The sequence below is a fragment of the Crotalus tigris genome, unplaced genomic scaffold (assembly GCF_016545835.1).
Source record: "Crotalus tigris isolate CLP2741 ecotype Arizona unplaced genomic scaffold, ASM1654583v1 scf7180000017873.753527, whole genome shotgun sequence".
NCBI lineage: Eukaryota > Metazoa > Chordata > Lepidosauria > Squamata > Viperidae > Crotalus > Crotalus tigris.
This window is the reverse complement of record NW_024096692.1, coordinates 536,671-552,667: the sequence shown is the minus strand read 5'-3', so window position 1 is coordinate 552,667 and position 15,997 is coordinate 536,671. Positions and strand designations below refer to the sequence as shown.

At 36.0% G+C, this 15,997-nt stretch overlaps 1 protein-coding gene across 11 annotated transcripts in view; it reads right to left on the bottom strand.

The window, feature by feature from the left end:
* Positions 1-15,997, bottom strand: part of THSD7A (thrombospondin type 1 domain containing 7A) — a 327,958-nt gene that overhangs the window by 128,953 nt on the left and 183,008 nt on the right. For all 11 annotated transcript variants that reach the window (XM_039343800.1, XM_039343804.1, XM_039343803.1 and 8 more), the window contains one exon: positions 2,049-2,874. In XM_039343800.1, coding sequence (XP_039199734.1) covers positions 2,049-2,874 — 826 coding nt within the window. The remainder of the gene's footprint in view (positions 1-2,048; positions 2,875-15,997) is intronic.

Sequence of the window (15,997 nt, the reverse complement as noted above, 5' to 3'; positions counted from 1 at the left end):
CAGCAATAAACACACATTAGGAAGGGGAGGGAGGGAGGGAGAAAGAGAGAGAGAGAGAAAGAGAGAGGGAGGGAGGGAAGGAGAGAGGGAGGGAATTCCTCTACACTATACTCAGGTTACAGAAGGCTGATTTTAACCTTATGAAGTATTTGTATTTCCTCAATGACAAATCACATAACAGATCACAATGCATCATTTATTTTCATTGTTTCCTATCATTCATACTATAGGTTGTTTAGAATCATAGAACTTAGTAAGAGGAAATGCTATGTTATGTATTTGCAACAAAAGAAGTAATTTAATTGCCATTTTTAAAATGCTTTACAGTATACTCAATGGAAGTTAAATTAATCCAAAGAAATACTAAGTAGAGAAAATTAACACAGAGCAAGGATGCACTGTTAATATGCTAATGGTAGCTGAGTTACATGGTAGGAATAAAAGGATTAAAATATGAAGGTATAATTCTCAATATTCTTAATTACAAATTCAGCTGTATGTTACTATTAGTGACAGTTCAAGGTTAATGAATAAACTTTACAGGGAAACAGAAAAAATAATCATCAAATCAAATTCATGGTGCCTTCATATGAACATGAATATACTGTATACTCAAACTTGACACATAAAAATCTTTCTCAGATAATTGGGTTCCTCATTTCACAGGAACACAGTATTTTAATTAGTAATTGAATTTAGCTGAAATACTCACTTAAAAAGAAATTGCAATTGCTTTTATATGCTCAGATCAGCAAACAAAACCAAATCCCATTATTATATTTAATAGTTAGTAGAAAAGTTAAAAGCATGCTCACTCAATTCTTAAAGAATACATATTATATTTGCAATAAGTCCATAAGAAACACTTGATTTTTTTTTAGTTCTCACTTTGTTTATAAAGGGTGTTAATAGCTCCTTTGGGCTGTTTTTTGCCATTCTATTCAGAGAATGATTACATAGCTTCAGATCCAGAGACACTGTCCCAGTGCCTAAAGATTATTATCCTGCCCCTACTGTTTCACATCTGCATGTAGCTATTGGATTAAATCATTTATCAACATGCAATCTAGTATTGTCAAGATGCTGCTGATACCCATGTGTATTTTCCAATCCAAGGTGAATTATATTGTCAAGGACTTGCCCCATGCTGTTGGAGTTTGACTGGGACTTAAACTCAGTTCTGCCAAATGTTCTGGATTCTCCCAGACATTTCCATTTTAAGCTCTGAATAGTACAGCACTTCCCAAATAGAACTGGTGCATAATGTAGGAAATATCCTGGATTTACAGCTCCTGCTGCCATAGCAGGTGGCAGCTGTGGCCAATGGTGTCTTTGCCAGATTTGTCCGTTGTGTTAATTGTGCTCTTTCTTTTCCTGGAACAGGAATCCCTTTTCATGCTGATTCATGCTTTAATCACCTCATGTATGGACTATTGCAATGTGTTGTACAGTTACATGGACTACCTCAGACAGCCATTCAGAAGTTGCATTTAATCCATGCCTAGGTATACCCGTGTAAAAATCTGCTGCATGAACTGTATTGGCTACGACTAAACTTTCAATGGGTGCATTTAGTGGATGCTAGTTGTGTCCTTTAAAGCCCTTCATGGCATACAGCCTGGCTATCTAATGGACTGCCTTTCTCCATGATTTCTACCAATCTGGCATACTCTAGGTACCATTTTTAACGTAGTGCTTTTGTGATGGGACTCAGGTGGCATGTCTTCTCTTTCGTGGTGCCTGCCCTCTGGAATAGTTTCCCCAATTTACTATCCTTTAAATAGGCCTTGAAGATCTGGCAGCAGGTAGAAAGTTACATCCTGCTGTCAGTAATTTAACTGAATTATTTGGTATTGTATTCCTTGGTTATAGTTTGTTTTTATCGGTGCACTCCACAAAGTTGGGGCAACCTAAATGTTTGGTATGTAAATATTTATATAATACCACATTCAACAATTCTAACTTTCAACCTAAGTAACATGGATAAACATGGATGAAACAGTGGATTAAGCTGAGGACAAAAATAAAATAAAATAAAAAAGGATTACCTCAAAGCAACCGTCTTTCCATTCCTGTGTGTGCACATCACCTGCCGGGTCTGATATCCAATTTGTATATTCCAATATTTATTCTCCTGTCTGTTCTGCCTATTATGATTCCTTTTCTTCTTAATCAGTTCCCGGGTTTCTGGATCCCGAATGTTTTTCTCTTTGTCCTTCTCCTTGTTCTTTCCACGTTTTCTTACCTGTCTGACATGCCGCAAGTGAGGAATTGAACAGGTACTCCAGGATCCCACGCTCAGACTGTACAGGTTTTCTTCAGTGGCGCAGGGGGATGAGCTGCAAGCCTGAAACTCTGTCAGGTTGGGGCAGGCAGAGCCTCCATATCGAGGGGGAGCTACAATATGACGAAAACGGTAGGAGAGCCCTTTGCCACAGCTCTTAGAGCACTCTGTCCAGGCTGAGAAATCAGATACAATGCAGTCCTGCTGGCAAGGAATGAGGCAACCCTGTTCTAGCTGAGGCTTTGGCTCAAAGTATTCACATATGGCGTCCTCAACTATCACACCATTTGATTTTTGGACACAAATAATATCTCTCCTCTGAATTCCTTCTTCCCCGTTCAAACATATTGTTGTTTTCTCAATGCTTTTTGAAAGAATTGGCTGACACTGGTTCCAGCTGCCCAGCTGCCAGTCATACAGTTCTTTGTGCCAGTCACAAACTCTGAAGCAATTTTGTTGGTTGTCAGGTCTTTCTGCCTGCTTGCAATTTGTGAAGAGAGTGGTCCATCCTTCCACATGAGCACACCATATAGCTCGAGTCTGAGTGCCTCCGGGGCCACATTCATCTCCCATGCACCTACCCCACGAACCTAGAAAAAAAATGGAAGAAGAAAGGGAGACTGACAACTTATACCCAATAACTGAGACCTAGAAAAATCAAGCTCAAAAGAATAACCTTTCCAGAATCTGCATGTTGCTTAAGATTACTTGCATCTTATATTGTACAGTGAAAAAATTATTGCACGAATGTAGTCTGCTCCATCTGTTTCCTCCCCCCTTCTATATATTAAGAAAGTGTTTAGCTGTTTTTTTCCCTTTAAAGTTGAAATGAATGATGTATTTTAGGAATCAACAACCTTTTCTATTGACTGGGATCAATAATGAATTTGTGTATAACTTTATGGGTACCAAACAAATATAAATGACTTTATATGTGTGTATATAAAATATACACACTCAGTCTAGGTTTTATCATATATTGTATGGTGTTAAATTTTGTTGAGCATTTATGCAAGAACACAGAGAGTTTATATGTTTCAAGAATCACATGAGAATTTTAGTTATTATTATTGTGGTCATTATTATTATTGTTATTTTGGAAGTTAGTGGGTTCTATCTTGTGGTCTTTTGCAGTTCTTGAATTGCAGCAAGTATACATTTATCTTGAACATTAATACATCATAACTGGTGCATATTTTAAGGCAAACCTGGAATACAGATATTAAGAAACAGAAGATTCAGTTATCATGTTAATTGCCAGAGGTTTAAAAGCACATGGTAGCTACTGAAGAAAAAGACTGAGTGCAGATTAAACTAGAATTAAGGCTTTCAATATTTAGCTAGATACTCAGCAAAATCAATATATGCTTTGTATATAAATTCATTTCAGGAAATTACCCTAATTTATCTCAAACTGAGTTTCTACAAACAGTGTGATTGTCACTCTGTTTATTCCATTTTGTGCATACAAAAATTGTCCATGCTATAAGCCTCTGTCTTAGCACATTTTTACATCTTTTATACATTTTAACCAAGTCTTCATTAACAGATGGAATTTCTCCAGGTCTACTCTAGAAGATAAGCTGTAGCCTTTGTGAATCAAAATTTTCAGGTAACACAACCCATACTCAAAAGAGAGTTCAAACAGTTGTCAATGGATTAAATCATGCCAGCCCACAAACTGGATCTGGGTAAACAAATAAAATGACATTATTATGCCATGTTGCATGACCTAACAGCAAGAAAGAAGATATACTTTCCAATGCTGAGCTGCAAAAGGTGATAAATAGTTTTAGCAACAGCTCTGATGGCACCTCAGGCATATAATAGGTATAAAAGGTCCATAAAACATACTACAAATGCAGCATGCTCTGAGGCTAGATGAGATTTTGATAGAGTATTTTATAACCAAGTCTTTTAAGGTGTGGCTGAGCAGAAGATTGTAAAAAGGAATTAGTAAAAGGAACAGGGAAGCAACAGGAGGAATTAGAATTCAGGAGAAGAGAAGTAGTATGGTGGTAAGAAATGATGATTCCCGGTTTAAATCTTCAATATCTCAAGATTAAAATGGGAAAATAGTCACATCTGAATTCATATAATTAAACATTTTCCTACATGTTTGGAATGACAATTACCAGAATTCTACATGAGTTGGCTAGTACAGAGCATTCTGAATAGCACATTACTCGAGAGGGCAGGTTTTAAAAAGAAAAGGCATATCTTCCTTCAGATGGTATTGCTTAATACATGGGAACTGGAGCATGCCATACTAAAACCATTTCTCAGTTGGGAGTAAACAGTGGAGAAAGACCATCCCTCAAAACAGCTAGGCCCTATACGATGAAGAGTTTTGCAAGTAAAATCAGCACTTTGACCAAGACAGGTAAATGTTCTTATTTAATGGTATTGTTGCAGGATGTAAGCTGTTCCAAGCAAAGCTGTATTTTGCAACTGATGTGTTGAGTTTGTCAATGCCATTTTGCCAAGTGGTGCTTCAGTTGTTTTGAATTCCAGGTGCCTATTATTTCCTCTCTTTTTTTTTTTAACTCGAAGTGGCAAACATATCTAATATTTCTCCCTCGTATTTTACCCATAACAGTGAGATGGGTTGGGCTAAGAATACTGGCCAAAGACACCCACCTGGCTTTAGGTTAAGGAAAGCTTAGAATATACAATTTTGCTGGCTCTCATATCACTAAAAATAATCCACACTATGTTATCTTACAAGTTTGGTCAGATTTGTTCTTTGTCCTTTTCTATTCTAGGTGTCTCCTTGATTGCTCCATCTCCTGGAACTCCTCAGAAAATCAAAAAGTCTCAGGAACAATAAACAGGGAGAAGCCACACAAAAGTAACATGCAGGAATGAGCAAAGATGTCACCAGTAAATAAGCCAACTGATCCCTAGAGATAGTTTCAGCCACAAAGCCTCCATCTGCCTCTCCAAGCTATTGCGATTTTTTGGGTAACAACTACTACTGTGTCCCTCCTCACCCTCCACTGCCCTGAAATTGCAGTCAATACCACATTTAAAACCCATCCCATTTTTCTAAAAAAAGATCCCCTCCTCCAACTGAACCAGAATCTGATTATTCATGCCAGATTGGTGACCTCATCCACAGTAAGACTCTAGATGAGAGGAGCTTTATTAAACTGATCTGATGTGATAATAGGATCAACAGCTGTCTGTTCCAAGTATACTACAACTCTTTTTAATGTCTCCATTCTATATATTTTCTTGCAATTCACTCATTATTTCATCTGCTCTTTCAGCTGATGAAACCTTCATCTCCATCTGAATATTTCTATAAACTGAATGCATGGAGATTAAAATAGATATAAACTATAGTTTTTTGGATTTAAAAAAATCACTGAGTGCTATGAATTAATGTTGTCTGGATAGTGAGAATATAGATTTCAGATCTACATTTCCATGAAGTCAGCATAAATATAATTTTACCTATTTGTTCTAAATGGGGAAAAATGATTTAGAAATACTAGTATTTTGTAGGCTTCTAGGTAAGCAAGTACTCTGGATAAACTGTATAATGCTTTCTACATGGAAATAAAGAGATAAAGAGGATTTGACAGATTATGAATTAACCTCAGATTTAAGAATAATTCAAAAATAATATTTCTGAAACACTTTCTATTTTAATCACAAGCAAAGACAATGCCATTGTTTACCAGTTGCATCAGATTAGAAGTACAGTTTGAATACTCTTAATAATTTCAAACAATTTCATTGATACGGAACACTTACTATCAACTCAGGTTTTGAAGATCTTCTCATAAAGCAGAGGTCCCCAACCTTTTGGGAAACATGGACCAGTTACATGGTGAGAGGTTTTCCTGCAGACTGAAGGGGGGGTGGTTTTATGTGCTGCCTGACTCCTAAGGGCTTTGCTTGTTTGTGTGGCCCGCTTGCTGGCTTGCTGCGGCCCGGTACCAGTCCATGGACCGGGGGTTGGGAACCCATCATAAAGAGATTGAATTAGGCACTATAGTTCATGTACCTGTCTCTAGATCAGGGGTGTCAAACTGCTGGCCCATGGGCCGGACGCGTCATGTGGAAGCCGCACCTATCCCATTGGTGGCAATGGCAAAACCAGCCTGATACATTGCGTGATGTCACATGACATCATGAGTTTGACATGCCTGCACTAGATAGAATTTGATAAGAGTAGGGTTGTTGTATGGCTATATGATGGTTAAATGAACAGGTTGATGTTGCAACCAAATTCAAGTGCAACAAAATCATGGTAAATTGGACCAGAAAAAGCCATCCATGGAGAACCTACAAGATATTGGATTACAATGTTCTGACATCTATGTGGATTCTCTGAAGAAATAAGCCAATTCAGGTTGACAGTTATAGAGAAAAAGGCTGGGGGGGGGGACAAAGCTAGATTGAATAACTCAGACTGCAGTGTGGAAATGATTTATTGCTTAACATGTAGGAGAAGATTGGATCTTGTAGCTTTTCTGGAGATGGATTATAAAAATTGTAATATTTTCAAATTTAAATAGAATACTATGGAAGAGAAGGAACAGAGATCAGAGAACCGACATGGCCCCACTATCTATGTTACATGGAAAATGAGGCACAGAAAAGACCTTTAATTGTAGATGAGAAAGTGTTGAAGAGTGTAAGTAAAATATTCAATAGTTGCAGAAGGCTATACTTCATATAAGCCAAAATGAGCAATGTCATGATCTTATCTGGCAAATAATAGAACATTATGTAGCAGGCAAAGGAAATAAAAATTGGCCAATACAACTGTCACTTTTGTTCTTATACCATACTTATTTTCACAGCATCTAAACCAACACATTTGCAACTCAGAAATATAGGCCATTCCTTCTTTGTGAGCTGGCAAAGTAGAACTATAGTTACATTTTTAAATCTCTCTGTATATATGTTTATGTATGCATATTTCTGTGTGTATGTTTATGTGTGTGTGTATATATATGTATCTATATACATACATACATACATACTGTGTGCATTGTTTGTGTGTATGATATTCTAATAAAGAGAAGATATCATAATACAAAAATAATAGATGTATATTATTGATCTAGGTTTACTGTCAGGATAAAAGATATTCTGCTTTATTTGCATGGAAAATAATTATTCTAAGGCCACGTATTGTTAAATATAGTTTTACTTTAATTCCATAAATAATTAGCAAAGGAATTAGCATTTGTGAACTTTAAATCACATTGCTTTTTTCCTCATCAGGTGTACCAAATTTACAATAATATTTGCACACTGCCCAAGTGTAAGAGTTTAACCCCTGAAAGCAAGTGAAAAAATTAATTTCATCCCTGCCAATAGTAAATTTGACATTATTTGTTCCCTTTGCATTTTATAAAAACAATTACTACACTGAGATGCTCAATCCTTACTTATTATCTATTGTGGTATTCCTTTCCAATACAGGTAGTCCTCACTTACTGACAGCCTTGTGCAATTACTATCTTAAGTTACAATGATGTTAAAAATAACTTTGTGACCAATCCTCACAATTATGACTTTGTAGCATCCCTCCGCCACATGATCACCATTCATGTACTTTGCAACTGGTGCACATTTTTGCTTATGACAAGGAAAGCTAGGAGAAGGTAGAAGTAAAACCATAAATCACAGTCACATGATCTTCCACCTAGTGACTATATTTCACTTCATTTAATGACTGAAGGCAAAGTATGGATGTAAGCCCTGGTCCTGTGATTTTCCACTTAGCAACTAGGTCGTTTGCCTGCCCCAATTGTAGCCCCTAAGCAAGGAGTTCCTATAATTGTATTCTACAGAATTAGTAGAAGAGCCTTTATTTAGAAAGAAAGAAAGAAAGAAAGAAAGAAAGAAAGAAAGAAAGAAAGAAAGAAAGAAAGAAAGAACCAGAGTTTGCTTACAGAAAACAAAAAGGCTATTTAAAAGAAAAAACTAGTCAAATAGGTTCTGAGAGGGCATTTGTTTGAATTCTTCTTTTCTTCTATTTTTCAGTTCTTTATTGAAGGAGGCTAAGTCACTATTAGAGACATTATCAGAGGTCACATCCTCCAAAATCAATAATAACTTGGTTTAAAATAAGTGTTAGATATAACAAGTTCAATTAAAAAGCTTTTGAAATGGGTAATAGAGAGATAGGGATAAATTGGATCAAAGAGACAGAATCCTCCTATCAATTTGGTAAACTATAGAAAAATCATCTTATTTCAGAAACATCATTGTACTTAATGCACAAACAAGTAAAATCTCTGGAAATATTTCTCTAGAGATTTAAAAATAAACTTGGGAATCATCTGATATTAGCAGTAACCAAATCTTTCCTTTCCAATAGTTGCAAAAGTTATATTTAGTGAAAAACAAGGCAGCAGATATATTTAATTTCTCAGAAGCTAGCCTGCTGAATATTTTTCAGTTTGCATTTAGGCTTAGAAATAAGGTAAGCTGTAAACAGTAGGTGAACAGCTGGGTGCCAATCTTGCACAAGAGATGTTCATAGCCACCTCCAGTCTCCATTGTCAAACTGGAGACAAAAGAACCATACAGAAATTACAATCTTTGAGATGACTAGTGGCGCATGGTAGTCACAGTGTGAGAGTCAGGAATCACAAGCCAAGAATCATGAGCTAAACCTCATATAAATATAGTGAAGACCTTTGTTATCCAGATAACGTCTTTGATCCAGAAACCTTTATATTCCTTCCAAGTCATAGTTGCTTCTTCTTTTTTTTTTTTTTTTTAGTGCTTCACATAACCTCTCTAGGCAAATCAGAGCTTAGCTATCCAGGGCCTCCAGGCTCACTTTTATGGTTCCCAGAGGAACACAGATGGCACTGCTGAAATTTAGCAAGCAAGCAAGCAAACAAACAAATAAATCTATCCACCTACCATGATAGGATGCTTTGGTCTTTTCTTTTTATTATTTGTTCATTGTGCCATTTTTAATATATAATAGTTGTTCACTGATATAATTGACTACCAAGAAGCAGCTATATCAAATAAATAAAACATGTTTGGATACAAAACTGGCACATTAAAACTTTACACAGTCAAGACACCAATTTTAGAACTCAAAGCTCTCCAGGGTGGGGGGAAAAAACATGCAGGACAAACTCCTTCAGATGCAACCCAAGAAACATAGCAGGGCATTTCCCTTTCAGCCCTTTAAAGAGAAAAAACATATGATGAAAGTGCATTTTTTAGCCAAATGAGGAAGAAAAAAAAATCACTTCCAGTGGTCCATAATGCTGCACCTAAATTATTCAGCATGTAGTAAGGCACTCTTATATTGAAAATGAGCTAGAAGCTCTTAAATACTTGACTTCAGCTTAAGGTTTTCTGTCCCAATCATGATGAAGAGGCACTAATGAATGAATGAAATATGTGTGATGACTTTCAAAACATACACAAAAACAAAGAATGAGGACAGACTTGTCTAACCCAATTTGTATTCATAGAAAGAAATTTAGAAATAATTACTATAATTTTCCTGAAATAGCAATATAGCTCATTGTGGTACAGACACTATAAACATCTGCTAAGATTGTGATGGGAAATTTCAAGGCTTGAATTGAGCAATCCTTCAACAAGGGGAGCTATTAAAGGATCATCTTATGGAAAACCGAACAGAGGTGGGCTTTAGAGTGACTAGAGTAAATATGATGGGCTGCAGAAAAGGCTGGGAAACTGAAGTCTGAGGAAGGGAGAAGTGAGAGAGGATTGGTCTTAAGCAAGAAAAGTGAGATGGCATAAAGAGAAAACAGAAATAGGAACAAATATTAATACATAGGTGAAATGTTGCATTACAATACAGGATGCTGGGGTTGCCAAGATGTATTGGGATGTGTTAGATGGCAACCCCTAAAATCCCAGAGTAGCTGACTGAGAATTCTGTGTACCCACACACATGGAAGTGAGTTTTGCATACTTTAAAAAGTATTATTTCCACACAAATCCCTCAAGTCTGAATTAGTTTTAGAAAAAAAAACCACAGATTTGTGGAATGAAATTGGTGAAAATAAAGAGCAAGCCTTATTTTCATGCCTCTTGTTCTATGGAAATTGGATGTATGAAATATCTATCAATCTTTCCAGAATCCAACAAACCGATTGTTTAATTTGTGTGTGTGTGTTTTAATTAGCATATAATCAGTTCTGACAATGTAACTTTCACATTTTTATAGATCTCAAAGTTATTCAGCATATACTGTATTTCACTGATTTAAACCTAATCTGCAAGTCAGTCTGTTTTAAGGCTTTTGGTTTTAAGATTATCACTGACAGAATAATTATCAATGTAACAATAAAACAATCTTATTAAAATTCGCTGGCTTACTGTACATAAACATTTTTTCTTTTTATTTTAAATAACACATCTCTGAGTTTACATTTACAAAATTAAAATTCTGAGTCAAATACTAAGTTTAAAAAGAAACATTTACATGAATAAAAGTGACAATGACTTCTGCCAGATTTTTTAAGTGTTTTGTGAAATACTGCTTTAGCAAAGAAAAATCTTTCAAAATATTAATAAAACCTAACAACTGAGTTACATTATGAAGTGAGCAAAGAAATGTGCAAGATGTGGCAATCTGTCATTACATGTTAGAATCATAAATAAGCAAGCTAAAGGAAAACTTGCTTATAGGTAGACCCCAATTTACAGCCACAATTACAATTAGGATTTCCACTGTTAAGTGGGTTGTGCCTGATTTTATTATCTTTTTTGCCCTAGTTATTAAATGAATCACTGCAATTGTTAAATAAATTACATGGTCATTAGAGCGAACCCATCTTTCCCCATTGACTTGGCTTGTCAGCAACCATCTGCGTAGGTCGCAAGTAATGATCATGTGACCTTGGGACACTGCAATGTTGTAAAATACATGCTTGCTGCCAAGAGCCTGAATTCTGGTCACATGACATGGAGATAGTGCACTAGCTGTACATGCAAAGTACCAAATTGTAAGTCACTTTTTTCAAATGGCATTGTAACCTTAGCTGCTAGACAAATAGTTGTAAATCAAGGATTATCTGTATGTATTACTGGCAATAAGTAAGAGCTGTTAATAAATAATTAACAGCATGTTCTCATATATGATCAATTGTTTCAATATCTAAGGAATATTAACAGCAAACGCTTCTTTAAAAAGGGAATATATGTAATTGAATACTCTCTTACAGAACAATCTGCTACAGTGTCATAATGCTTAAATTGCCATACAAGATTTAAAAAATAGCTTTCTTTATACTGCAAAGCAGAAAATAGATTTCTCTGTAGTGAAAAAAGAAGCACATCATGATAGCATTTTGTGTGGTAGGTTTATAAATAAAAGTTGTTTAGGTCATTATTGCTGATAAAGAAGAGCATTCTAGGGAAGATAGATTTGGTAAATTGAATGCCTTCAATTATTTTCAGTATAAAATCACAGCAAAATAGATTGCTTTGGTGAAAGCAAGATCATTTACACAAATTAGTGTTCGATTTCAAAACAGATGAGGGTGTTACTCACCTTCCATTTTCATGCTAATGAAAGGGTGACATAATTAAGACCTTTTTGGACGACAGCTCTGGCAGTGATAGTATTATTCCCCAATGGCCTTTAAGACCTTGGTTTTAACTGCCAAGCCAGCTGTGCTAAAAAAAATCCCTTATAGGGACTGATGTCTAAAGGTAAATATAATTTATCTGAGACAAATCAAAATGCTACATACTTCAATAGAAACTGAATGGTTGACCACAGGATTCTTTTGGGGTGTCCAATATTACCTATTCTTTCTATGTAGTAAAATTCATGGAAAAAATCCCAAAACAAATGTTTGTGAAATGGACAGAAAGATAAATGAATCTGGATGAAATCTATGGGACTCAAGAATATCGTAAATTATACAAATGAATAACTATAACTTATTAATGGGAATCAAGCCTCCATTGTTCTCTTTATTTTTATATTAATTCAATAACTTTTTTTAAGCATTGGAGAAACAATTTTTTGCAATTTTGCTTTTGGCAATTAGACTGAAGCATGTTGCTGTCTGCAGTGTAAAATGGCTTATCTCAGAAGGCTGAAATTTTATAATTTCATCAAACATTATTCTTTCACTTCCATATTTTTTAACTTAATGGCACAATATATGACCTTTACATTTCTCAAATATGTTTGCAGCAAAAATGTCATTTCATGTCTGCTTATTTTTATCATTTAAATTCTTTCCACTTTTTGGTATAAAATAACAATTGCAATAGCACTTAGACCTATATACCACTTCATAGTGCTTTACAGCTCTCTCTAATTAGACTATTCAAAGCATTTTATATATTTAGCTATATCTTTGCTTGCATTTATTGTATTTTTTGGGGGGAGTAAACTCCCATTACAGTTATAATCCATAGAATCACAGATCATTTAACATCCTAAGTTATAACCTTGCTCAATGCAGGAATTCAAAAGGAAGTACCTCTGGTTGTGAAAATCTATATTTTAGCACCCTACCATCTTGAACAAAAGTGCTACAGTGTTGAATCTGGAACAATTCACACAATTTTGAATGGATGCTGTTTTGATATATTGCTATTCAACATGGGGAAATGAGATCACATGGAACAGGATGTCCCAGAATGCTTGTGATGGCAAGAGTACATGACATTCCTGGAGTAATACTATAAATCTGCTGAATTTCTGATAAAACCATTTGATACTGTTGTCTAATTTTCAGTTTTGTGACCAAAGGAGTTATTGTGCACCAAATAAAGCACTGAACTGAGAAGTAAGACTCAACATTTAATTTCATTCAAATAATTCAGAGCCATTTTTATGTCGCTTCCAAACTAATGCCCCCCTCCCAAAGCATCATTCCTAATTTTTTTCCTAAGAAATGCAAATATCTGGCAGAATTTCCTCCTTTTCCTTCCTCCTTACAAAAGGATACTGTAAATGCTACCACTCTAAAATGGAATAACGACATCAGGTGTTTTTCCAATAGAAGAAGCTGTCTTTTGCTATTCCCACAGAAGGTTATCAGACTTCTCATAATCTGATCTTTAAAAGTCACATACATTAAAATATTGATTTATTTGTATTGATTCTCTGCTGAAAGCAGCAATAACACAATGTAACATAACCAATGGTTGAATGTTAGTCATTGACTTTACTACAAACATTGTTTCCTTTAGCTCTTTTTTGTAATCTCTCAAAAAGCTATCATCTGCTTCCCAGCATATTATTTTCAGAACTCCATCCAATTAATTCTAGGAAGAGTAAAACTTCTAAAATGGAACGTTCATAGATTGCTATAAAATATATGGAGTTCTGCATATTTTGTCTACTGCCAGCAAAGTGAGGGCTAAGGATTATGTGATTAGGAAGATTGGTGATGGTAGGATTTTCCAACACAGTTTTCTATCAAAAATTTTTGCCCTAGGTTTTCTAAGCAAGAATAGGCTTTCTGACTATGCTTGGCAAACTATGCTAGTCAATTTGAACAAATTAATTATCAGTTCCAGAATTGATATAGATTCTGCCAATCTTGTAAAGTTCTTATAGATCATGGTGTTACCAACAAGAACCCCGCTCTTGTTAAGAGCAATATTTTCTCATGCAGGATCTTCTTCCCATAACAGAAAACTTGATGACAATGGAATTCAACCCATTGTGACCCCATGGACAATGTTCCTCCAGGTCTTCCTGTCCTCTACCATCTTCTGGAGTCCATTTAAGCTCACACCTACTACTTCAGTGACTCCATCCAGCCACCTCATTCTCTGTCACCCCCTTCTTCTATTGCCCTCAATCTTTCCCAGCATTAGGCTCTTCTCCAATGAATCCTTTCTTCTCATTAGGTGCCAAAGTATTTGAGTTTCAACTTCAGGATCTGGCCTTCTAAAGAGCAGTTGGGGGTTGATCTCTTCTAGGACTGACCGGTTTGAACACCTTGCAGTCCAGGGGACTCGCAGGAGTCTTCTCCAGCACAATAGTTCAAAGGCCTCAATTCTGGGAAAACCATGGCCTTGACTATAGGCACTTTTGTTGGCAAGGTGATGTCTCTGCTTTTTAGTATGCTGTCTAGATTTGCCATAGCTTTCCTCCCCAGGAGCTTTTTCTTGGCTGCAGTCTGCAGTGATCTTGGAGCCCAGGAAGATAAAATCTGTCACTACCTCCATTTCTTCCCCATCTGTTTGCCAAGAATTGAGAGGGCCAGATGCCATGATTTTAGTTTTCTTAATGTTGAGTTTCAAGCCAACTTTTGCACTCTCCTTCTTCACCCGTATCAAGAGGCTCTTTAGTTCCTCTTCACTTTCTGCCATTAGAGTGGTATCATCTGCATATCTTAGGTTATTGATATTTCTCCTGGCAATCTTAATTCCAACTTTTATTTCATCTAGCACTGCCTTTCTCATGATGTGCTCTGCATATAAGTTAAATAAGCAGGGCGACAGTATACAGCCTTGCCGGACTCTTTTCCCAATTTTAAACCATTCAGTGGTTCTGTGTCCAGTTCTCACTGTTGTTTCTTGACCCGCATATAGGTTTCTCAAGAGACAAATAAGATGGTCTGATACTCCCATCTCTTTAAGAACTTGCCACAATTTATTGTGATCCACACAATCAAAGGCTTTAGCATAGTCAATGAAGCATAGTCACAAGCATACAGAGCATATCTAAAACATGTTATGGTCTAAAGCAAACAAAAAACAAAAAACAAGGCTAATGGGACCAGAAGGAAACATTAATAGTGCAGCAGTATCTGTACTGCTTCTTTACTGCCCACTTTGGGATGTGAAAGAAGCCTGCAACTGAGCTTCTCCTGGGCAATGGTGAGGACATCATTCTTTTACCTGGAAGTGTTTCGCATTCCCAACATGACAATAGTAGTGGTGTATTGCTTCTAAAGAAGTGTGTTAGTTTAGGACAAGACAAAGCCACCTTCATGGTCTAACTCTAACCTATTTCTCCATGGTTTCGGCAGTCTCCTACAAACAATGAAAATTGATGGCTTAACTTCTTACTGTCTCAGAAATATTCATATTTCACATATTCAAACTAAAATAGATTAAACACAATCTATGAAACTAAGATGCCTTTCCCAAGTAGCCTCCCAAATCAAGACAAAAGTTAGTCATATTCATTTAACACTGTTGCTGCTTCCTCTGTTAATTCTTGGGGTCCCAAATATGTTAAATGTAGTCTTCTTCCCCATAAGTCACAGATCCCATTTTAAAGGCCACAGAATTTGCTACAGGATATATCTATCAGAATATACCTGAAGTGACTGAAACACTATTCTGAAGTTGGCTAAGTCTGCAGATATATATGTAATACTCTCCAGAATGAATACCTTAAACAATAATGTTCATTGGAATTCTATTCATGGGCATTTTAGTTTCTGCTTTACAATTTTCTGCTTTGGAACCTTTTTAGATGGTAATATGTATTATTTCTGTCAAAGATGCCTGTCAAATTAGCCTGGCTAATTTAAGGATTCCTCAGCTTGTGCTACTGAGTAAGGCTTGGACTGCTATCTTTAATCCTGTCCTGCTATTATGTATTGTCCTCAAACCTGTGGGCCCTATCATGACAATTATGAGAATTTAATTAATCCCTTTCTAAATTGTGTCAGCAGTGGCAATCCTCAACATCCAGCTTGAATGCATTAGAACAGTTTATTAAAAGCATTTCCTTTGCCATTATTGAATAAGCATATC